This window comes from Channa argus, chromosome 3, assembly GCF_033026475.1.
Source record: "Channa argus isolate prfri chromosome 3, Channa argus male v1.0, whole genome shotgun sequence".
Classification (NCBI taxonomy): Eukaryota; Metazoa; Chordata; class Actinopteri; order Anabantiformes; family Channidae; genus Channa; species Channa argus.
Window position 1 is genome coordinate 30,740,231 of NC_090199.1, and position 25,978 is coordinate 30,766,208.

Sequence of the window (25,978 nt, forward strand, 5' to 3'; positions counted from 1 at the left end):
GCTTTCTCCCCCGTTTGTTGGGCATTTTACAAATCGGTGTGTTGTCGATATTTTCCCCGTTTAAAGTTCATGGGAAGGACAGCGGAGCGATTTCCCCGTGAGACGCGCAGAACTTCTCGGTACAGCCTGGAGACATCTCTGGGATTACTTGTCTATTGTTTCTCCAGGTAAGTGAAGGGGATTCGGACACTGACCACGCGTGAAAGTGCCGAATGTCACATTTTATGCGTTCAGCCTAAAATCCAGCAAGAGAACGTAACGATACGTTATTTGTTGCCACGGCCACCGTTTTACTGCAGTGGAAAAGTAAAATTAAAGTTGGGAATGTTCATCATTTTTGAACGCACGGTTGGTTTGCATGGCGCCACTGTTTGCTGCTTTGTCCGGGAACAGATACATATTGTATCATATTGTATCATAGTGTGGATTTGGAGTTTTTATGATTTAAATAGGGATTTAAAATTCCACATGTCAGTTACAAATCATCAAAGAACCGCTGTATTTCCTTGGGAATATTGTCTGTGTGAGAGTCTTTATAAATGATCTCCGGCGCATATTAGAACTGTTTGTGCCTCAGTTCTTTTGAAGATTTCTGACACAACGTGTCAGTCACAGATGTTTGACTTACAGCTGAACAGGCTTGTTTTTGTAGGCACATGTTATATGTCCACGCCAACATGTCATGATGCACCTGCCAATATTCCAGTTTTACATGTTATTTTATTGACAATATATCCTGTGTATGACATTATAGAGGATGTGAACTTACATCCCTCTCTGTTAGCTGTGGGAGATGTGCAGTGGCCTTCATAGACCCTGTTGGGACCCTAGGCAAAAATATTATGCATCAGAAAAACCACTAAGTAAATGCTCTGCTTTTCTACCGCTTGATCCTCAAATCACTTCTTCTCATTCACCCATTCACACTCACAGAGAGCAACTAAGTTGGAGATCAGGGTCTTGCTCAAGGACGTTTTGACATGTGACCGAACATCTGTGGGATTGGTGGACGACCGCTCTACCTCCTGCGCCACAGCCACACATATCTTAAGTTATGTTTAAGACTTGTAAAATAGAATCAAAGACACACCACACTGCACTTAGCACATTAACTTACAGTAATAACCTGTAGTGATTTATTGTGCACTATCCCACATTCATAACATAGCATAACATATGTTTTATCAGTTTACCACAAAAAAATATCGTCTACATTAGGGGATTGTTTGCTAGCACGGTGGCTCAATGGGTATAGCAATGGGTTGAGATACAGAAGGCGGGTGGATTGAAACCCACCCCATCATTGAAATAAAATAGTAATTATAAACACAGGAACAGCTTTTCAGTGTCTCTGTGCACAGTTGTTCTTATAAAGGTAAGTCAGTCCCCTACTGACCCACTATGGCTGATGCTTTTCAGAAAGATGACAGAAAGTCATAGGCTGAGCCTCCAACTCACCAACAGAAAGACAGGGGGACCCTCACAACATGGCCCACAAAAACAAAATCAACATCATTTCATTTTTATTAAAGGCATTGAGGTTGTTTTTTAAATACCATACATTGTAGAACCCTTTAGCAATACGCCAGCTCTGAATACTATACAAGAAATACGTCAATTTATCATCATACAGTCAAAGGACTATGCAGAACTCAGCGCATGAACACAATGAGAAAATGTTTATACTAGTGAAAAACATAAAACTTCCTCATCTCTGTGGAGATCTGTCAGTTTATTTGGTCATCAGCTCTTCCTCTTTCTGTGTCCACATCTGTTTCTTATACTGCAGCATTCCTGTGTGTCCTAAGTGGATTCAGACATGTGGTTTTGATAAAGTAAAACACTCACACACACTATCTTTCCACTTCCTTTTTCTTTGTTTCACAACCTCATTTCACAATCTCTGTTTCTTAGTCTCTGCCTCGCTCCCCGAACAAGCGCGCTCGCGACACAACACACATGCCTGCACTTGCAGAAATACAACACATAGGCTTCCTTGGTCTCCCACTGTCCTTCGGCTTCCCCAGTTTCATGTCTCATGGTTATGTGGTTCGTCTCTGTTGTTCTTTGGGTCTATTCATGGATTCTGATTCTTCTTTGTTTGCTGTTTTCTAACAAATTTCTCGGGTATATATGTACATGAATGGTTTCATGTGAACAATACTACACACTGTGTGTTTCTTTAAACGAGCACTTTAATCCATCCCACACATTCTTCATGATTACTCATAACTTTCCCTGTAACGTCACTTACACACCACATTTTATTCACTCTAGATGCTGTAAGAGGTTGGGGAGCAGTTGTGGATCTAGGAACTTATGTAATGAGGAGGTGTAAGAGGTTTTGCAGCCCCCCCCTCACAGTTCTGCCACACCGCTCCACCAGATCACTCAGGATAAAGGTCTGCTTTTTTGCGTGTCCCAGAAGGACTTTATCCTGTTGGTCCTGGAACTGAACCAGCAACTTGCTGGCCACAAACATGCTTCTCTGACCTATGATACCTTTGCATGGACTTAAGCAGTAACATTTGAAAACATCTGCATCACAGTTTTTTCTGATTGCTAAGACTCTATGGTTGTAACTAAACTCTACACATTAACCACCAAACCTCACATCAAACTAACAAAACCAAACTCATCTTGCAAAACTATTTTAATGCTTGTCAAAATGCAACTTTTTTCATCAAAATTCTACACAAATATACACCAATTACACATTTAAGTGATACATGGAAAGCATCCACTAACTTGTGTCTTTATTTAAACATACGTGTATCTGAACAAATGATACAGGCAAACTAAAGCTTTCTAAACTCTATACCAAACCAAAAATGTTTGAAAGTGTCACAGCAGGGCCTATAATCTAACGTCTCCACGTGCACTGGCAGAAAGCTTAGTTAGAAACGACCAGTCTGAGGTGTGAAGGTGTGAGATTGTTGTCCAGCACTTGTCCCCCGATTCCTACTTTAACCAGCAAACATTTTAGTGCGGATTTAAACTGGTATACTGGCTGCTCACTGTCCCATTAAAGGAGTTTGTGCTTTAAGCTTGATCCTTTTGCTGCAACAGAGTGGCATTGCACCAGTCACACAGATATCATGAGATATCAGTTCTCAGTGCAAAGTCTGGGGTACATTAGTAACCCAAACAGCAACAACCCCCTCTGCACTGTCTACTTTAAAGGAAACGTTCACCTATTTGTGCCCCTCCTCCACCCGTATGCTGCAAACTACCGTGAAGGGAGCCGCAATATTAGAAGGTCCAGCGAGTTTCAAGATAAGACAAACACCAAACTCACTGAGAGCATTGTTCCCTGCGGTGAAATGCAAATTCTACTGTAAAAAATTGGATGCAGAAAGCTATGACGTGATTTCTGCATCCAATTTTTTACAGTAGAATCCAATTTTTGATGAATGATGATACAGTACCATCAGAACAAAATGGTGGGGGAAGATCTTGAGCTCTTGTTCACCACTTTCTCCTTGACATTTACTGTTGTTGGACAGTGGTCGGCATGGACACAACGAGTCCACAGTTACACTCCCCATATGAGGCAAATTGTAATGTCCTGTGTAATCTGACACCTGTTGTTCATGAGACCTAATGGACTCAATGTAAAATTCATAGGAATTCATGTCTTCATTTGATTTTTAGTTTAATTTAGTTTCTTTTTTTGTATTTTTGCGGCAGTATCTACTGTGTTCAGCTTTTCTGTGTTGCAACAGTATTGAAAAAAAGAATGAAACCTGATGCAGTACAGTAAAACATTTTAGGAATTATTTGTTGGTGTTTTTTTCTCTGAAGAAGGCAGAAAATCCAGAAAGTCCAAACGCTGTCCCAAACTAAGTGTCTGAATGTCCTCAGTAGGTCCTGCATGTCAAAGACCTGCACACAGGAATGAATCAAGAAAACGTTCTTAGCAAATCTCTCTATAGTGACAGATTGAAAGAATGCATTAGTTTGACCCCAGGTTGTGTTGTTTGAGGGAAGGCTTTGCTTTTTGTTAGTGTGAGAACATTTTGCAATATGCAGAAATTTGCTTCAATGCCGCTTTTTCTGTATCTTTGTAAAAAGTAACTCCTCAGCATCATATGTCATAACTTCCTCCCTTTGCAATTATCATTCAGCGTATGATGTTGCACATTCAGTTCTGCTCTTGGAGCTGGGAATAATGTAACAAGCAAGCTGACAGGATACGGTACACAAAGCCAGACTAACATTACAAAACCAGCTGTGAACAGTGTTCCAGTTGTAGTTGAACCCACCCTGAGGCCTCAGCTTTTACTAAAGCTCCTGTTTGCTGGCTTAATGTGGACATGAGTGTATATTCCTGATTTCCTCTGACAAGGGCTCTGAGTCATTTGCTGCTGTTTTGCTGCAATGCTCCAGGTTTTTGCACACAGACTCTTCTTCTGTCCTTCTGACACAATGGATAAGTGAGTTTAACAGCCGCAGGCCTGAGGCTTGAAAAGCCCTACAGAGTTCTTCTGGCTGCGGAAACACAGTGTTGTTAAAAAGGCCGTACTGTGTGGAAGGGAAAGTGGTACGTGCTTAGTTTGATATGATAAAAATCACCTTTGTATCTGACTTCACTTTTTTTGTTTTACAGGTACCATGCCTTCTGAAGGGTCAGCAGTCCAAGCCAGGTTGAATTACCTGTATGCCTGGTTTGACCCCGAATCTGCTGCGGTGAGATCAGGACACCGCTCAGCAAAATTACAACCAGTCAATTTCCAGTCAGACTCTATAAGTGATTATTCAGCAGTGTGTAATGTAACATCTCTCTGTCTGCGTAGGTGGTGACCATCCTGTTGGGGCTGTTCCAGCTGGTGCTCTCTGTTCCACTTGTTCATTGTCTTCAAACTCTGCCGAAGCTCTTCATACTGCCAATTTTCTTAGGACTCCTAGTATGTACCACATGGTTCTTATTCTGATTAAGAATAATTCTGCAGCTTCAGTTCTAATCCTACAGTAAATGTAGAGAATACAGTTTGCATGTCACTCCTGATGATGAGGCGTGGATTTTCATGTCTCCTTATGCAACTTTTCAATCATAGAAGCATTTTGCCCTAAGAAAAGCAGAGTTCCAACTGTGTATGTGATAAATATTATCCAAATAGTTTTTTTTATTACTATTATGTCGAAGAAATTGTTTAAAAAATGTTAAGATAGTTAATGGAAGACGAAAAATATTTTTTGACGACCAATTTTTCATTACAAAGAATAGACTCAAACCAAATGAAGAATATAAACATGTGAAAGCAGCGTGGGGGTGAAGGTTGCAGGTTTCCTCTTGGTACCAGTTTCCTCCTACCTTCCAAATGACTCTAAATTGCCTGGTGTGAATGTGAGTAGGAATGGTCTGTCTGTGTAGACATGTGGGCTACAGACTGGAGACCTGTCCAGGGTGTACCCCGCATGTCTCGCCCTATGAAAACTGGGATAGGCTCCAGCCCCCATAACCCTAAACAGGATAAGCAGTTACAGATAATGAATGGATGTGAAAGAGATTAGAACCTGCACTTAGGATTATTAGGGTTCCTCTGCAGCATCAGTGCAATCAAGCAGGAGCTCCTCATAAGTAAAACTGTGCTTTGCACCAGCTAAAATGTGTCTAAAAGGTTCATTTAGACTTTCGGTGCCTGTCACCTTCCGTTAGCGGGTTAATGAACTAAATTGATCAGCTCCGAATTAGACAAGACAATGTAAAAACTGATGCTGACTTGAAGGATAATGTGAGGTTTAGTTAGCACAGTGCACATAAAAGACATCTTGTTGCATGTGAAGCTGAACCCAGTGAACAACATTTTAGACAAAACATAAGTTAAGCAGCTTGTGACTCACTCTCAGAGTCATGGATCGAGTGAAAAATGGCTTTTGAATTAATATTGCAATAGACAAGAACAGTGCCTGTTATTTATAGAAATACAGATATTTTAAAAAAGCACAGAGCAAACGTGAAGAAAACTATGCTAAAATATCTAAGAGTGAAACTAAAACATTTTAATATGTATTCAGAATTAGAAAACTTTAATTATGGATGAGCCTAGGCAACTAGCTAACTAGAACGTGGAAAACCGCCACGTGTGTAAAAACTGCACAAAAACGTCGTTTTAAATTTAATACAAACATGCAACAACTTTTTAAGTTGTGAAATTCTCTATAAAATGTAAAATATTGCAATGCATGTCCAAAATAAAACTGCAGATGCTCAGTCTACCTGTTGTTCTGAGATGGTGAGAAGTTTTCAAATGATTAAAGGTGAAATACTAAAGGTCGTGACAGTTGTAGACGGCTAGAGAATGATTTGCATTTATAAAACCTGTTCAAACATTTTTTTTACTAGTTTTTCTAACATTTCTAACATTATCCAGCCATGTGTTCTAGCAGAAAGACTCTGTACACATATACAGTATGTAAAATGCGATGGTTAGTGATGTCTCCATGTCCCTATTAGAGACAAACTGAAGCAGGATCACCTCCCATTGTACTTTCTGTGTTGCAGATTGTGGCAGGAGGATCTCTCACAATGGCCAATGAGAGGAACCCCAGCAGACAGCTGGTAATTTGACGTAGATTCACATAAAATACACGTTTTAAAAGTTCATGGGAGATTTTAAACAAATCAACATCTGAACCATCATAAACATTGGACAGAAGACAATTAGTCTGAAACCTCAGTTCTTGTTATATGGAAGCTTCCTGAATCAGACCTGTTTTACCAATAACAGTTAAACTATATTGTTACTGTCTAACATAAGAATACACAGTCAGAACACTCCTTCCATGTTAGAATTAGAAACTCACAGTAACTTTAATATAAGTGCATCTGTATGAATAATATTAATAATATTGATGACAGACATAGTTGTTTACAGTATGTTACATCAGAATGAAGAAGCTCAGTGTTGAGCTTTCAGTCCCTCCAGGATTATTAGCTATATTGCTTTTGCAGCAATTATTTCAAATAATTTTAGAAGAGTTGTCATGAGATCAGGCATTTTAGGCTGCAACAATCACAAAAAAATCTTTTTCTGCCTCCTCCACAGCTTCAAGGCTGTGCCTACACCAATGTGCTTGGCCTGCTGGGGGCACTGCTTGCCTTCATCCTGTACTGCTACAGCCTCAGCACAATCAGCACTGAAGTGTTGTGCGAGCATCTACCTGAGGATCACAGACATCAGTGTCCTACAGAGGCCCTGGCGGTCAGTGTGATCAGATTCCTTTCTTCTTGCCAAAGTGGAAAGAGTAGGGGGGATAAGGATATTAAAAGCAGATAAAAGATTTGAGCCATAAGCAGAATTTATGTGATATATGGATGTATGATGAGAAATAAACAACAGAAATGAAGAGTAACAGAGAAACAGTTTCATGATAAAGAGGAAGAACGTGTAGTTTGTTGTTAAGTGTGATGTAGTTTTAAGCCCCGAACAGTAACAAAAATTGTAGTAATAATGTAATAAGAGCAGTGTTATGTGTTATGCATTTTTACTCTGTGCAGTAGAATTCAAAAGTATGAGACCACATCAAAAGTCTGTAATAATTTAATGCAAACTTGAAAATGCTCTGAAGGTTTGACGATTTGGAAACGCAAAACATTCCAGAAACATTTAAAGCATATATTTGGTTAATAGCCATAAGACAACACATTTCATTCTTTTTGTAAAAATATTCATGCTAGAAACATTTTTTCAAAAACTTGGGACGAGGGCATGTTTACCACTGTGTTGCATCACCTCTTGTTTTGATAAACCAAATTTATCAACTTTGCTCAAAATATTCCTCCAAATATTTTCAGTGGATGACAGTTCTCGACTGCAGACAGGCCAACTCTGCTAGTGGTCTCCTTTACTACTGAGTCTATGTACAGCATGGAGACATTGTGTGGAAGCTGTGAAATAAGATGTGTTGAGGATCTGTTGATCCAAGACCTGTAGGTCGTTTAGCATAAAGCATTAATGTTCCCGGGTCCATGCAGTGACTAGAAAGACAGAAATGTGTGATTCTTTATTCACACCTCACACAGGGTCAAGCCATTTTGGAAATTGGGTTGTAAATTCCAGATTCCAGATTCCAGATTCAAACAACTTTATTGATCCCATAGGGATATTGTGGCACCTTATTAGAGCTGCTGTCCACATGAAAAGTAGAAAAGAAAAACTCCCACCAAACCAAGACAATGGACAACTACAAGTACAAACCACTGATCAATAATTAAGAAAAACCTCAGCTAGAGGAGTAAACATAAATTAAATGAAAGCAATAGAATGTGTCCATTTTGACCATTTAGTCCCCTTTCATCCCCCCATTCATCCCCCTTTTTAAACAAGGGGAATGAGTTGAACAGTTTAATGGCCACTGGGAGAAAGAATCTCCTGTGATGTTCTGTGGAGAACTTGACTGTGATCAGTCTCTGGCTGAAAGTGCTGCTCTGTTCAGCCAGCACACAGTGGACTGGGTGGGAGGGACAACATGCAGAGGGTCCAGCTTCTCCCCCAGAACAGAACCAAACCTCCTTATTAGTTTGTTACAGTCTATTACAGTCTGCCACATTCATGTCGCTGCACCAGCAAACCACAAACCAAGACCCAAACTCTGCACTATTTTTTAGGTCAGAAACCAGAATGCAGGAAATTTGTGGCATTAACTATATTTGCTCCTGTACAAAATGGCACAGCCCCTTAAGCTGTTTGCTTTTATCAAATCCCAGCATGGTCAGTGGCACAAGTTTGTTTCAGTGGGATTTCTGACCCTGTAAGTGCAAAAAATTATGTTCTTTTGCTCCCAAAGCCTCAAACTTTCTGGTTAATTCTTGGTGTACGTGAAAATGTCATAGATTATTTTATCTGGTCTCGGACTTTTGGACCTCACTGAATGTGCAAATTGAATAAGTAAAAATGACTATGTATGATGTGTTTGTTATCTCCTGCAGGCATTCAGCTGGTCCATCACCTTTCTGCTGCTGATCTACAACACTGGGGCCATGATCCTGCATGGCCTCCTGTCTGTCTCCGCCCTGAAAGCACTGAAAGCACATTAACACACACACACACATTCAGTTGTGATCAGCAGTACAGCTGTTATTTTTAACTTCTACAGTTTTCACTTCTGCAGGTGTCAGTTTTGCAGATTTCTGGTTTAGTGGAAATGGAGACTGCAATGATTTTTTTAATAACACATCATACTGCTCATTGGATCATATGAATTGTGAGATCATAAATGTGTGTTGACTTCACAGAGTGTAACAAACATGACATCAACATGTGTTAAACCAAGACATTAAATAGACAATAAACAATAGAAAAGTTTCTTTGTGATCACCTGGCAGAAGTTCAGAAGGTTCAGTTCGCCTGGTTAGTGACCATGTTACACTATAAGTATAATAATACGCTCTGATATAGGTACAAATATGTATATGTTATTTTGGTACTATTACAAAATTATTATCTGACATCAGCTTATTATTGATATATCAGAACTGATGTGTTTGCTGGAAGAAATGCCAGATTAAGTTTGAGCAGAAGTCGATTTTAACCCTGTGAAATATCCAGTGTGAGGCTTTTATATTAAGATTTTGTGTTAATGCTGAGTATGTGTGTAACGGGGCAGCTGTGGCTCAGTTGGTAAGGCAGTCCTCCACGGACCAGTGGTTCGATCCCCAGTCCCGGCTATACGTCGAAGTTTCAATGGGCAAGACACTGAAGCCCTAACAGCTCATTCCCATCCCAAGCTGTGCTGTGCAGTGTCGGTCCAAGCCCGGTCGAAATTGGGGAGGGTTGTGTCAGAAGGGGCATCTGGTGTAAATCAACATGCGGACAATGATCCGCTGCGGTGACCCTGAACTCATGGGATAAGCTGAAAGGACACATACACAAAAAAAAAGCTGTGTATGTGTTTAACAATGACCTAGGAAACTTTTTAAAGGCTCAATTTAAACCTTAAAAAACCCAACCGACCAACACATCTCTGACTCAGTTAACATAGTAACGACCCCAGAACCTGTTTAACCCACTGTGAGTGCCACCGTTTACTATATAGCATCTTTGTAATGAACTGTCTTAATGAATTTGTTGATTTTGTTCCGTAATAACAATGTGTGTAATAGGCTACAGAGGACGAACTATCAGAAACAAGTCAATAATCCTCTGATCAGAACTGGCTTTGAGAGATGTTGTATAGAATTCTGTGACGACACTGAAGAGGGCTTCTCTAAAACCTTAAGAGAAACTAACTAAGTAACATACTCTGTACTCACTGGTATAATGAAACCAGCACAAAGACTATTGTTATATACGCCACAGTTCTGATGCCTGTTTAAATCAAATGGTAACAAATTGATTTTTTTTTTCTTTTTTGTTATGTCAGCAGAAAGGACTGTACTGCCTGTGACACTGTAATGGAAACTGATTCAATTTCTTATCAAATTATTCATAATCTGTGTCCACATGTAACAAAAAAATAAAGAATTTTACAACAGAGATCAGCCATTAGTTGTGCAGATGAACCCTCCTGTTGCTTGTCATTTTAGTTTGAGCTGTGTTTGTGTGCACACATCCAGGCACTGCTTTTTCTCTCTTTCAGGTCCTGGGAGAAGCTACATGCTGTACTATATTCACCAGCTGCTCTCGAACCATGCTCCAAAAAATATGTGCATTTATTTAATATTTGTTATAATAAACTGCATACAGTTTATACATACATCCAATACATACAATGAGCTACAACAGCATACAAATTATGTGGGTCTGCACAGTTCTTGATCATACTTTAACTGGACATGATACCTACTAGATGTTAGAAAAAGATTTTTAACTAAATATAAAAATCCAGTTAGATTGTTCAAACAATAAATAGAGATAAATGACTGAAATCTTGTTTTTACCTGTGAAGACTGTAATTGTTCTAACAAAAAAAGACCAGAGAGGAAAAAACAATCAGAAGCATTGCACATACACTGTGCATATACCCAAGGCAGGAATTTGGAGTGAGAAACCCCTGGTTTACACAGAACAGGTCAATAAAGGACAACAACAGCTGATGACAGAAGCTTTGTAAGACCTGTAAAGATAAAACAAAGAAATATTACCAACAACTTTGTCAGAGCAGGGAAACGGGTATTGCAATCTACCATTTGAACTGAAAAACTTTATGAGTAAAAAAAATTAAATACAAAGATTTATAGACTGATGAGACCAAGATGAACGTTTGCCAAAGTGACATATAGTACTAGTCAAAGCTCGAGCTGCATGGCTGCTTCTGGAACAGGCTCACTGATCAGGATCCCTGATTATAAAGGATTCTAAATCGCGGTAGCAGCAGAATAAATGCAAAGGTGTACAGAAGCATTCTGTCTGCAACTTTAATATTTGGCAGGAGCTTCATCGTGCAGCAATGCAATGATTCAACAACAGAACTATTCACACAGAATCCATTAGCAAAATTGCAATTTGTGAATCTGAAACGATTGTTTTACCCATAACAGATTTTCTGAAGGTCTAAGGACAGAAATAGAAGCAACCTGAAGAACCAGCTGTTTTCTGAGAATGTGCCTTTTATTGGCCTGTTGACTGAACATACATTTCCTTGTTTTTTAATAACCTGGATATTTTTTAATGTTTTACATTTATAATTTATTAGAACAAATCAAATACCATAAGGAAGTCAAATACATGGGAGGCCACTAGCATGCACATCTGTATTAGCTAACACAATGATCACTTTTGAAGCAGGGGTGTGTTACTTTAGCCTGTTACATTGTGCTCATAGTTTGTATTTCTTGGGATAACAAACATCTTACAATAATGACTGAATGCTGCAACAGTGTAGAGGCCAAGAGTTGTAACTGTGTCTACACCCTCTATGAGCAAAAAGTACATACAGTAGTGCCAGGTGTATCCTGCCAGTCAAACATTGTTCTGCATATTGTTACGCATAAGTGACTCTACGCCTGACAGTTTTTTCATCCTGTGTTATGTAAGTATTTTGACGTTGCGAGTCTTTTCATGACAACAAAAAGCATCTTCCATTATGTGAACCATCTTCTTCTAGTACGTTTTTTTTTAAAGAGAGGATAATTAAGTATTGTACAAACTTATGAAATCATAAAGTGCTTAAAAACAGGATACAAAAAGTGAACTACCAACAACTAAATGGGGTCGTGTTCACTTCAAAATATAAAGAGCTTTTCCCACCAACAGTTCTAATTTTCTGTAGTAGCAGCAGGCTTACTCGTGTCCAGTGGTCCAATTATCCACTCCAGAGGTCGAACTATGACAAAACAGTGAACATTTATCGAATTCCAGGTTCCATAATTTAGCTGTTAAGGTATTTCCACAGAAAACGTTGAGATGGTAACCAATACATTTCACAGAATAGTGTAGGTTCCACAAATTAATTCCACAGAACACGTTTCACTAATAATTTCACAGAATACAGTGAGAAACTGTGTAACTCCACAGCTACACACTTTGCTCTGCTACCTTGATTCTCTCCCCTCCATTAGCTGTAAAACTGTCTAAACAAAACATCAATTCCTTTCCAACTTGTCAGCCAGACTTCAAAGGTGAGCACTTCAAAGGCAGTTATGTGATGTCACGTATACGTACAGTAACCTTTCAAGACACTGTGACTACAAAACAGTAGAACAAACACTGAGAAACCCCCGTCGGCTCATACAACTGAACTATTTTAAGTTTTTCACACAGATAAGTAGCTAATCAAACTCTATGCATAGGTTATGAATTCAATCTACTTTAATAATCTGCAGAAATAAATGTTAATTTCTGAATTGACTTTTCCAGCAGGGGTAAACATTTTGGTGGACAAGTCTCCCTGAATCAGGAAAGAGCTCAAAGGTCAGTGTGTTATATTGATGGGCGACTTTCCACGCTTGACAACCCAAAGGTTGTAAATATGAATGAATTTTATCTATAAACCTTTATGATTTTGTAACCACTGATAAGCTACTCATTTCCTCAGAGAGCAGCTGTAACATGTCAACACAATTTCCCTAAGGGATCAATACAATTGTTGAATCTTGAATCTGGTTACACAGCCCCCCTTAATGGTTTAGAGGTTGTTGTTGTTTCTAAGTATCTGCCCAAGTCCTCTCATTTCTCAGGTTGTAACAGATCCTTGTTGCAGGCCAGCGGGTCCTGCAGCAGAGCGAGGTGACAGATATTTCTCTGTTGACTGGGGGGTCGTTGGGAGGCTGGCAACAGTAGCTGGAATATGACCGTCACATACCGTAGGGGTTTCCCTTATATCAGCTGAGCACCGGACCAAACCATTGCCCTGCCATACAGGGAAGATCAGCATGGAAAGGGCCATAGCTGAATAAGTCACTCATATGTCGACCATGAACAATATTTAAAACCTTTGAAACTTTATTGGAAATTGGTTTGAGTTCACAGGTGCTGGTTTAGAATATTTTAGTTTGGAACTCCCCCAGGAAATCAGCGAACGTGGTTGGCTCCTAAAATGGCGGCGGTTTCTGTCAGTGAAGAGTGAAACTTTCTTATTTTTAGCGGATATTTTACCGTTTCCTAACACATTCAGTCGACAAGGGCCGTGTGTCTGTTAAAATAAGCCTTGTCGGAATACCGAGGTCTGTGGCAGTGTTCGTAAGGAGCGAGAGGCATCAGTCTAGCCGACGGTTTTATTCGCTAAGTCGCTGGGCTGCCATCGAAGTTGACGGTGGCTAAGTGCCTGACATTGCGACCATTCCGACTGTTGTTGTCATCAGATCGCTCAACGAGGAACCGTCAGGTGAGATCGGACGTCAGCGACTAGCTTAGCTAGCTTAGCGCCCAAAGTGCGTCTGCAAAGTGTCGGCAGGTTTTCGTTGTGCTGAGTTGAGCGAGGACAGGTCGGAGATCCCGAGGACGTGTCACGTCAGTGGAAATAAAGAGGTGGTGTTGGATGTCACCACCACTCAGTGTCAGATTGAATTTGGTTTGCTAGCATCGTGTAAGTACCAGCTCCTTTTCACGGCTTTTCTTTCTTAACTGTATTCAGTGTTTATGTGTGAACAGCTTGTTTTGCTCTGTGGCCTACACTTACCTCCATAGTATGTCTGTAGTAGGACTTTAGTATGCTAGCTAGCTGTTAGCCAAGCCTCTACCAAATATTGCATTCTACATATGTTATTGACAGTTCTGTTGGCACCAGTGCCCCCGTTTGTCATGTACCACGGGGCGGTGTTATTAATGACGGGAGCAGCTCTGGGTGACATGGCTTGTTTTGGGTTTAGTTGCTAGATGATCAGTCAACTAACAGTAATTTATTCAGGGTATGAACATTGAACAATAAAGACGATAGGCATTTGATTTTAAACTTTACTGTTTCCAAACATTGTTTTTAACTCTTATTTCCTGTTTCCTTTCTGATGGGCAGCTATCCTGGCAAATCAAATGGAGAAGCTCCAGGACCTGAGCCAATCAGAGCTACAGGAGCTTCTGGACAACCCAGAGAGGGTGGAGGCTATGGCTCTGGAGTCCGATGAGGTAAAATCTGCTTCACTTTCCATTTTACTACCATTTTCCACCCTGGCATTCAGAGAGACTGGGGCCTGTATGGGTAAAATAACATATCAAAGGTTACACAAGAAATGGAACACATCTTTTTAGTTTTAAGTTCTAAACAAGCGGGCATTTTATTAGTTTATTTACATCTGCATTATAGGATCAGATCAGAACTGATCGGTCAGGTCATGGGTTGCTGTGTTATTGCTGGTCCAGGCTTTGTATTTAGTCCTAAGAGCTTCTAACAAACAGGGACAGTTGTGTGTCATGACAGTGGTGATGCACAGAATAACATTAGCGCACTGTAAAAACCTTTTTTATTCTCTATTCAAAACATAGTACTCCTTTTGTACTTTTTTTGTACATAGTACTTTTGAAGGTACATAGCAGTCAAATGTGGTCCCTGATATTATTTTATGCTGAAAAACTTATTCAGAGTTTGTATGGTGTTGCTTCTAATTAAAAGCAGAAGTAAACCTGAGTTCTGAGTTTGTGATCTGAGTGATCATACAAATAAACACCACTAACATTCACAGTTACAGAGAACTAATTAAAACCAACAAAGAATTGTCTGTAATCATGTTTAGTTGCTGTCAGACTGCAGCCTGGGTTGTCTTGTTTGTCTGTGCCATACACTGTAGGTGTGGAAACAGGTCAGCATCATGACTGGGTAACTAAAGAGCTTTCAAGACTAGACAAGTCTTTTCAAAATAAAGATCTAACTACTTTTCAGCACAGTGTAAAAAAAAAAATGCACATTCAACACCCTGAGAATAACATTTCCGAAAATAAAATTCCAAAGAATTTGTTACCCAACCCAGCTCATCAGCAGTGGGTAGGGACAGTTGGGAAAACACACATGGTAGGTGCAGGATTAAAAACCATTATTCTACAGCCCTTAATATAATTTAAACAGTCATAGAATCCAGAAAGATCTAATAAATGCATAAGACCAAAAACGATGGTTAAATAGGCGTAATCTTTAGGCCCTCATGCCTAACAGGAGCATCTCAAAGATGCAAAGAAAAAAACACATAATGAAATCCAGACATGGTGCCACCTTCTCTGACCCTGACAAAACAAACATGCCAGAATCCAGCATTTTATAAATGGAGCATTAAAAAAATAAAAAGACGACAAAATACAGATTCCGGTTGAGATAAAAAGAGATAAAATATGGAAAACAAAGTTATCTTCATTTAAAGTTTTATTTAATGTTGTTCTTACTCAGTTGTCACCCGTTGTCAGTCATGAATATTAAACATTGTAAAATAATCTTAACAAATAGTAGAATAGCTGTTACTCTATAAACTGGATCATAAGATTATAGCAGAGCAGAGCTTACATTTGAAAAGTTTTCCAAGTATAAACATTAGTACACAAGGGCAGTACTGGATCCTAATACACAATACTGGTATTGGAATTGGAAAATCCCTAGAATGCTGCTTCTTCCATGCTACACAGGAAAGGGACCATCTGACTTGTCAGCACACAGGTCAAAAGTTACCACCTGTAGTGGTGCAACTGTGTATTAGGTAACTTAGAAATCTGTAAAGGCTCCTTGGTGCTACAATCGAGACAAGGTTTTTTTTTTCTAGGAAGGACTTGTTTATTTCAGCAACACACCTCCAAACCACTCTACACATATTACTACAGCATGGCTTGGCTTGTTGTGTGTACCATATTGCTCTTGGAAGTAAATTGAGCCAAGAAAAAACAAGGTCAAATTCACGTTCACCATTATTATCACAATTCTCAGTAATGCTGCTCTGAACCAATGCACACAATTTACCTAGTATGATTACTGAGTCTGGTAAATAAGTGGTGCTTTTGTTTAATGATTTTCTTACAACACTCAAAGCTCTGCGCTAACTCTTGTTTTTCATTTGTATGAAAGAAAGTGGAATAAAAACCTTGTATGGTATTTCTAGATTAGTTGATCATGTTAATGATCAGATCTCTCGAACATGCACTTCCTCATTAACAGGTGTTATCAGTTTGGAACAAGCAATTTACAATCACTTTGTGCAGTTATGGGAGGTTGATGAAGCCTCCATAGACAAACCACCCAGTGCAATTTAGGACAGAAAAATATTAATGAGATAATGACATTTAATTCCCAGCTTTAATACCCAACAATTCTAATGCATCAGATTTTAGTGGCATTCAAAGAGTATCTCAAATTTAATGCCTGTCTTTCCATCTTAGATCCAGAATATCCAGCTGGAGAGAGAGATGGCATTGGCATCAAATCGCAGTCTGGCCGAGCAAAACCTGGACATAAAGCCTCGCCTGGAGTCACAGAAGGAGCTGCTGGTGGAGAAATATTCTCAGCTTGAGTCCGTCAGAGAAACCTACAGAAAACACAGCTCCCTAAGAGGTGGGACTTACCAGCTAATTGATACGTAATTACTTGAGTGATTTGTTAAAGGTCTTCCCCAGGTCAGTAGAACGGCATACTGAGTTAGTGAAACCCATTGCATATATTGATATATTAGCATGGTTTTTTGTATCTTTGTAGTGCTTGGCTATATTATGTTAGGTTTATTAGTCCACACCTGGTTTCTTTAGGTAGAATTCTGCATTAGAACCTCACATTTCTCTGTACAGGTTTGACCAGGGTTCTAACAACATGATAAAAGGAATGAAAGGCTGAATAGAAGGAGAAATCATACCAGGCAGCAATGCCTCCTTGTTTTTAGATTAAAGTCCGACTAAAATTTAAACTTACACAAAGTCACCTGATCAAAGGCCTTCAGGACCAAGATGACCCTTAGTGGCTGGGTAGGGCCACACACCTGGTGGGGTGGGATTTAAACCTGTGGCCTTCTGTTTCAACACAGTGCTCTACCACTGGGACACCAGGCCCCCACTGCAGAAAGTGTAAATAATTGGCTTTCCACCGTGATTTCTAGAGTTAACATCAGACTGACTTTTTACTGATCTCATGATGAGAACAATTGTTAACCATGCTCACTGTATAGCCTATAATAATGTAGCGGACAGCTGCCTCAACATGCATTGATATTAATATTAAATGAATATAAATATTTAAAAATTAGGTCAAAATGAATAAAAAATTCCCCGATGAAAATGAAATTTTTTAAATAAATCATTTGACTAAATTAGAGTGTTGGCCTATGTTTTAGACAAAGACTGGCTTTGATGTATCACTGAACATTAAGCCCACTTCATAGAAAAACTAACATAAACGTTGTGTATAATTATTCAGTCTAGAAGTACAAAGATAGATGTGTGTGTGTGTGTGTGTGTGTGTGTGTCTGTGTCTGTGTGTGTGTGTGTGTGTGTGTGTGTGTGTGTGTGTGTGTGTGTGTGTGTGTGTGTGTGTGTGTGTGTGTGTGTCCATATTGCCCAGCACTAAGTTAGAGCCAGTTCTTCTGGCTATTCTCTGCTCCACACACTTATTATTATAATGATGTTGTTGCCCAGTTGAACAGAATCTGTTTTTCCTGTGCTCTGCTGATGTATTTTTATCATTCTGCTTTTTCTCCCCGGTTCTCTCCCTCTCACCCTCAGATGGGATAGTGGGCCAGGTATCTCCAGAGGCTTTGCTCTCTAGATTACAGACAGAGGGCAGCAAAACAGAGGAAGAGTCAGAGGTCAGTGCTCCACTGCTAAACACGGATACATATACAAACACAGTGCTGAATGGATGTGAATGCATAGATATGTAGTTGTAATTTTTGTCAGTAGATTTTCTATATTCATCTCGCACTCTTACCTTAACTTAGTATGCCACAAATTTCAGGAACAAGCCGCTGCAAGGTCAGAATAACAAATAAAAAGATTACTTTCCTGTCAAACACTTGACAATGGCAGTTGCTGGCTGCTTGTTCTGATATGTACATGTTGTAATGAAGCTGTTTACATAAGCTGCAGTATTACAGTAGTTCTTTTATGACACAGATGAAAGGATAATTCCTTTCTTGCTCGTCAGTGCTCTAATTAAAGTTATGTGTTTATGTGGGTCTGTGTAGAAAATAATCAGTCTATAATAAATACGTTGCCATCCACTCTTCTCTGCTCCATATTCAAAAGCTCAAAGGGACCTTATAACCAAACCAATCAAAAGGCTTAGTTCAGGGCTACTATCTTTACCCCTAAAACCATAGAAGAAGAAACAGAATCACAACAGAATCAGTAGGAGCAACTGAGGAGAAGAGGACACGAGATGGTTAATTTCAGAGAATGAGACGACGGGAGACAAATGCCACTTAAAGAAATACAGCAGTAGATCAAAGTTTATATGCCATAAGAAAAAGCCCACTTAGGTGAGGGTCATGCAAACCAAGCCAGAACTACCTGGTTTAAATTTATACAATTTAACAAAAATATGAACCTTGGTGAAAATGCCACAATATCAGGATTTATTGCAGCAAATTCAGAAAGACTCAGTGTTTTCTTCCCATTCAACTCTGGCGCTTTTCCATTTTGGGTCCTTATTCTTTTTGAGGAGTTCGTTTAAAGAGACCTTCGTGCCTGCACAGGTACCATATGCTTAGCAGTGAGCTTTAATCTGAGCACGTGTGTGTCTCTGTCTGTAGGCTCTAGCTGATGAGTTTCTGGAAGGCTCTCTGTCACTGGACTCCTTTCTGGACCGCTTCCTGTCACTGCGTTCGCTGGCCCACACAAGACGGGTACGTGTAGAGAAACTCCAGGAGATCCTTCGACAGAGGAGCGAGGGCAATCCCACCGCCATGACAACATCAGTAGGCATCAGCCAGGACCCCGCCGCCGCACCTTCACCGTGGAATCAACCGACCACAACAGCAACGACAACCAATCAGCCGCAGCCGAACTCCAAACCTCAGTCCTCCACTTACCAAAACGCGTCTCAGCCAGCCTCATTGTCTGCAGGGGGTTCCTCTGGCCTCCCCTATAGTCCCTACCCAGTCTCCCCGCCCAATCCTCCCCCTGCAGCAGCAGCCGGCTCTGGCCCGGCCAACCCGCCGTCACAGTTTCCTCCGTACCCAGGTTCCGGCTTACCTTTTACCCCAGCAGGGAGCTTCCCCAGCCCTAGGCCAGCTTTCGGGCCTCCAGCTTCCGCCACCTGCCCCTACCCAGCCCAGCCTGCCTTTCCTACTCCATACCCAGGCTCAGCATTTGGCCAGTATACCCCCAACAACCCACAGAGTGGCCCTACGCCCTACCCGGCTTCCTACAGCTATGGCGGCTACAGCTACCCGGCCGGGCCTGGCTATTCCAATTCTCAGTCACCAACAGGGAGGCCCATCTTCAGACCAGGATATGGAGTACAGCCCTACTCCTGAAAGCACTACTGCTCCTCTGTCTCAATACTTCCCTTCCTTGCTGTCTTGCATCATTCTCGTCCCTCCCCCCTCCCTGACTTATCTCTCTTTTCATACCCTAAACCTTTGTCCACCTCCTCGTCATTTTACCTTTCCTTTCTCCCAGGTTCAGGAGGTCTCTCGCTTGACTTATATTTGTTGCACTATATCTCTCTCTAAATATCAGTCTGTTGATCTCTCCACTTTTCGGACTTTCCTTTACCTTTCTCTGTCACCCTACGACCCACCAGCTCCACCACCTAGTCTCAGGTTGTTGCGTTGTGTTTAAATGTTAACACACTTGTATCGGACCCTTCATACACGTGCCCCAACCCCCCACACCCACCATGTCATCTGTGTGTGTGTGTTGCTAATTGGCAATCAGTAAGTCCTTATAAACACACAAGTGCACTCCCCATTAAAACAGATAGAAGGCAGAAATCAGTCTTTGTAACACTACATCGGTGTCGATTACCTGTCTGACCAGAATCTCCTGAGCACTGTCTGCACTGAGTAAATGGCTTAGTATCCTGGAAGGTCCTAGTTTCAACACCTTAGGGCTCACACAAGGCAAATAAAAGGGAAATTTGAATGGCTGTCACTCAGCATGGCTCTGTTTTTCTTTTTTTTTAATGCAGGGTTTTGAGGGAACAATATTCTAGCTGTTTAGTTTATCAGCTTTTTGACAGAGTGGAATGATGCACAGTTATCTGTTGACAGTGGGCTAAACCACTCATCTTTTATTTTCTTCATAACCAAAGAACCTTGGGATAATGACAGTGCTTAGGGTTTTTTCCCTTGTGTTTTATGTTGACAGAGGAAATTGGCACAGAGGTGAGAAATTTGGTGACCAGCTAACTCCTGAGGCCGACCTCAGGCTTCCTGCGGAAGGTCTACAGTCCTCCGTCGTTATGTCTCAGTAGCTGACATGCAGGCTTGTCAGAGTCTGGTGTGTGTTTTGTGTTTTTTAAAACTCTTTGTTAGCTATTGGATCATTGGTCAGATGAAACGCTGACCCAACCCATTTCCCCTTTTGCCTTGTTTTCGAATGCACAAATAATGAAGTAACCAATGTATTTCTAAAGACCAAAACGACATGAAACCAAGTAGGACTGAGCACACGTGTACAGTGTTTACATACCCAAACTGTAATGTTTCACCACACAGCTGTCATTTGGCTCTGCCTGCTGTACACTGGTCCACAATGCCTTCCACAGTGTTGGAGACACTGATGAGGGAATGCACTCACCTGTAAGTGCTCTTCCGCAGGAAGCGTATTGTGGCCTTAACACTCTGAGAACAATAGTAAGTAACTGCATTTACATGCAATTGAGTAACCGGGGCACTAACATCAGCTTTCTAGCAGGAGTAGAGATTTATTTTCCACTTCTGACTTATTTGTGTCTTGACTGTTTAGTGACACAACACTACTTGACTTTGTTCCTTTTTTGCACATGCACATTGGAGAAAGGTGATTTAAAAAAAACAAAAAAAACAATTACACATATACATGACATTCTCTGGGAGAAATGTACCTTGGAAAATGAGTTTTTTCCTAATCTCCTACCTGATTACAGAAAGCAGCTTTTCTGATTACATGGCCGTTAAGAAATCAGCTTTCCCAAGAAACCTAATTGTGACCTGGTTATTTAAGTGCATGTATATGTACTGAATTTCGGTTCCATGCCCAGGAGGTTTCTTCCTCAAGGTTGTTCATCAGTTTTATTGAGGTGGGGGGAAAACTGTCCAAGCTAAGCCAGCTTGTTAACTCTATTGCTATTTGGACAAGAAGTCCACACTGTTTATAGCATCTTCTCTTGTCTCTGCTCTGGCTAAAAGCAGTGCCAGTAAACATGGTTTGTTTCGATGTTGTGAAGACAGGGAACAGTCAAAGAGCTGGTGTAAATGTGTTTCAGTAAGCCACAGTATTCGTCTGGTGCCAGGACAACACAGGTTCTGTACAACAACTAACAAGCAGCCGCAGCTACAGCTGCTGTTCACAGTCTATTTTTAATCAGACTTTTTTAATGCGGGTTCCACGTTGAAATCACAGAAGCAAATATACACTGTTTTGTGATCAGGCAGTGAACAGCAGCTTTTAGAAAGTGGGATTTGGTTGAAAAACCAACATAATGAGCCAAAAGTGGCTTATAAGAGAATCTGCAGAGCCTGTTGATCATTCTCTGTGGGTTTACCACTTTAAGAGACATTTCACATTACACATAGTCATCTGATCCCCTCCTCTAAATACAATAATGATGCGTCTTGAAGAAGTGGATAGCTCTTCAAGAAACCTTTTCTTCTCCTGTATTGTAAATTCAGATTTGAAATTCTACCCAAGATTGTGTTGCCATTCTTTGTTTAAAAAAAAAAAAAAAAAAGATGTTTGATACAACATGCATTAAATCTGAACTAACGTATTTCACTCTTACAACTGGTCAATTTTCAAATGCTTTTGAGGCATATTTGTTGGGGGTCTGGAGATATTGGTTCATGTCCAGCAGATACACAGAGGCACCGGTGTGTCAACAAATGCAAAATCCCACTGTCAAAATGTGTTTGTGCTTAGGACCCTGCAAACGAAAGTGAGTGTTTTAGAGGAGGTAGTGAAGTGTAGATAGTTTGACAGAAATGCAGGGTCCTGTAGCAGCACCCTGACTGGAGACAATGATACTTGCTGGAGTCTGCAGTTTAAACCAACACACAAACAAATGCTTTTTTTACTTCTATGATCCCACATTGTCGAATCCCCTCTAATGCTCCCTTACACACTCCTCTGTCCTCTCCATCACTGTCCTCCTCCTCCTCCTCCTCCTCCTCCTCCTCCTCCTCTGCTTGTTGAACATGAACTGATGCTTGACAATGAATTTCCAGAAAAATCTAGTTTTATTTCTTTATGTTCACACTATCAATGAGAATACGAGTGATCTGTATAGTTGAACAAAGTGGTGATATAAAGGTTGGTGATCAACTGTGTCAATTGAATCAATTCAAATAATTTTATTGGAATTTAAATGTTGGAAAACTTATGAGCGGTCATTGAAAATTGTTTCTGAAGTAGATTCCACCTCTAATGTAGTCGTACAGTTTGAAACAGATAATTATGTTTAATCTTCATTCAGCTGTTTAAGAGCACTTTATTAGTATTGCCTAAAGCAGGTATGTGTTTAAACATTGTAGCATCCTTAACTCCTAAAAATTAAAGTGCCAATATTTTGACATGCTTACACACATATGTTGGAAGTACATCATATTAAGTGTTCGACATATCAGTCTATCACTGTCATTAGACCAGCTGTGTATTGAAATGACTGAATTGAAACTAAATTGATCCCAGCCTCTAAAATACTGTACTGCTGTTAACAGCAGAGAAGAAGGAAACAAAGGAACCACTGAAGGGACCTTGGACTGACATCATGTGGCCATTCATTACAGCTGGACAAGATAAAAGTAGTTACATGCTGTCGCTTAGTCGATGTGTGATTGCTGGGAGCACTGTATGTCAGACATACAGAACATAGGTTTAAATTTCATGACACCGTCAGTGTCGGGTGGTGTCATTGAGAATCCAAAAGTCAATAATTAGCTGATGAATAATTGACCACGGCCGAGCCTCAGTAAGAATGTGTCCCAGCTGATTTGTGTCAGCAGCTAGTCCGTGGTGTCTTGACAGGTTCTGTTTTGTAGCAGTCAAACTGAACTGACACTGCAGATGTTTTCATTTTCTCAGTGTTGTGTGTGTGTAGGTTTCTGCTGTTAATCAGCACAGTTCATTACTGGAGTCCATACATCAGTTTATAATACTGGTAGAAGGATTTGAAAAACAAGATCACGCTTGATCGGCTACATTCACTTTACAGTTGAAGTTTTGCCCCTAATTTACTCGGATCTCTGATCTGATTTTTGTTTTCATACAAAACAAGCCAAATCATATTTCGTTCACGGCAGATCTTGACCATTTATATTCAGTCTCTGAGATTGCAACCAAACCATCAGATCGGAATTGTGTTGTTTTTTTGGCTTTTGTCCTTTTAAAGGGTCCTGTGTTCATATTGTCATTGGACAGTCAGGACCTTAAAGTCAAGTGAAACTAAACACGAAGGTGATCGACAACAGAGACGTTGTTCCATGTCTGATGTTGCTAAAAGCATGGTTGACATTAGGGACCAGCTACTGGACCTTTATCTCTTAAAGTCTCCTTTCAGATAAGCTATTTTAAAAACAGATGTGCATAGAGCAGAAAGTGGTGTGACTCACCGACAGAAAGGCTGTTTGCAGGAGAGAAGTACCTCGCGAGCAAATGCATCAAAATCTAATTCATATGCGTAAAGTTTTGAATCTGAATCTGAAGTAGTTCAAGTGAGCAGTGTTACAGCAGAAAGGCTGGGACACACGGGCCCGTGCTGGGAAGCCCCTCCGGCAGAAAATGCATCAAAATGACTTTGGATGAGGCTCCAAGGCCTGAGAATGATGATGCAGACTTTTTAGAGATTTATCAAATCCCCAATAAAACCTTTAGATTGGTGCTGACTTAGATGAGAAGCTGTGAGACAGTGTTGATGGAGACTCACGTTTTTATTTCTTAACTTCTGTATCACCTGGGCTTTTTCCCAACACACACACACCCACCCACACACACACACACACACACATACTCAGCTGGCTTCCGTCGGCTTTAATTCAGCGCTACTCCTCTTCAGATGAAGATACTGGAAAACTCTGAGTATGACGAGAATCTCTTATCCAAAAGATGCGAGTGGGTTTGTGTTGAGGACTGTGGGTAATGAAGGCCGAGTAGTGTTCCAGTGTTTTAGAAGAAGCACAAGGGAGATGTCTATTATAGTCTAGCATTAATATATTCAGATGGATGTATCTGTTCTTCTGATGGTGAGAAAATATATGATGATAACGATGACTGTAGATTGTTAAAAATGCTTTTTTGAGTTTTCTTTTTTTGGTGAGGGGGGTTGTGAATAATAAAACAGACATTGGTTTAAAATTAAATGGTCTGAGTCTTTAACAAATCCTCAAGTGCAGCTCATGGAAACCAAATGTTTGTGTAAATGATATAATTCTTTCTAAAACGCATTCTCTTCTTTTACTTTCGGCTGTTTTCTGTCATGGGTCACCACAGCGAATCATCTGCCTCCATCTAACCTTATCATCTTCATCCTCTTCTCTCACACCAACTAATGTCATGCTCTGCATCACTTCATCTAACTCACTCCACAACAACCTCAAACATCATATGATGCCTTGAATTTCCAGCTTCAGACTCCTCAGCCTATGTGATAATCCTTTCACCTCTAGAACGTTCTTCACCAACTCCCCTTTCAGGATAATTTCTACTCCATTTCTCTTGCTGTTACCCTGCAGGTCAACAGCACCGGTGGAGGTCATTGTTAACTCTGCCCTGACTGATCCGGTACGGGAGTCACTTTCAGTGTGAAATGATTCATGATTCACATGTTTAATTTGGTTTGTGTTTTAGGTCAGATGCTCTTCCTGACACAACCCTCTGCTTTCATCCAGACTTGGGACTAGTACAAGAAGACTTGTGCCCCCTTGTGGTTACATTACTCTTTCTTTTAAAAAATATACTAAATGTTAATTCTATCTAATTCTAAGTTTTGAAGTACATTTCCCTAAGTATGCTTTATGTAGTAATTATACTCCTTAAAATCCCTTGTAACCAATAAGAGAAGGTCACTTGTTGATGTGAAAGAGTATATTTTGTTCACAGGCTTTGACACAGTGTCAATATTTGACACCCTGGGTGGACTGATTTAAATCTTTTGCTGCAGCTGCCTAAATTCCTAAAATGTGTAAATTGTAGCTTTAAGTAAAGGATCTAGTTCAAACTCCTTGGGACTAAATTGTGTTTGTGTAATCAACACACACAAACATATTTAAACTTATAGTTTATTCACATCAATAAATTTCTTATACTGTTATATCATTTTTTATATAGGTTACTGTCATAATGTAGAATAGCTGTGACAATAACTACAACACTGATAAGCAAATGTGTAAAATTGGTCAAGCAGTAAAAACAAAAAGGGACTCAATTCTGTTTCAATTCAACTTTATTTATATAGCACCAATTCACAACAAAGTCATCTCAGGGCACTTTACAGAATAAAGTCA

At 40.2% G+C, this 25,978-nt stretch overlaps 2 protein-coding genes across 3 annotated transcripts; both read left to right on the forward strand.

The window, feature by feature from the left end:
* The first annotated feature begins 16 nt into the window (after positions 1-16).
* Positions 17-10,478, forward strand: si:dkey-9i23.16 (uncharacterized protein LOC571915 homolog). Its single transcript, XM_067498854.1, has 6 exons — positions 17-167; positions 4,610-4,689; positions 4,797-4,907; positions 6,506-6,562; positions 7,050-7,205; positions 8,933-10,478. Exons 2-6 carry the CDS (start codon positions 4,615-4,617, stop codon positions 9,038-9,040), a joined length of 507 nt encoding a protein of 168 aa, XP_067354955.1. The 5' UTR covers positions 17-167; positions 4,610-4,614; the 3' UTR covers positions 9,041-10,478.
* Positions 10,479-13,459: 2,981 nt separating this feature from the next.
* On the forward strand, positions 13,460-22,807 carry vps37c (VPS37C subunit of ESCRT-I). Of its 2 annotated transcripts, none has more exons than XM_067498855.1 (5): positions 13,460-13,968; positions 14,395-14,504; positions 16,731-16,902; positions 18,060-18,142; positions 19,088-22,807. In XM_067498855.1, the coding sequence occupies exons 2-5, from the start codon at positions 14,412-14,414 to the stop codon at positions 19,811-19,813; spliced, it is 1,074 nt and encodes a 357-aa protein (XP_067354956.1). In that variant the 5' UTR covers positions 13,460-13,968; positions 14,395-14,411; the 3' UTR covers positions 19,814-22,807. The 2 variants fall into 2 exon arrangements, with proteins under 2 accessions (XP_067354956.1, XP_067354957.1); XM_067498856.1 differs by having other exon boundaries at positions 13,460-13,767.
* Positions 22,808-25,978: the final 3,171 nt, after the last annotated feature.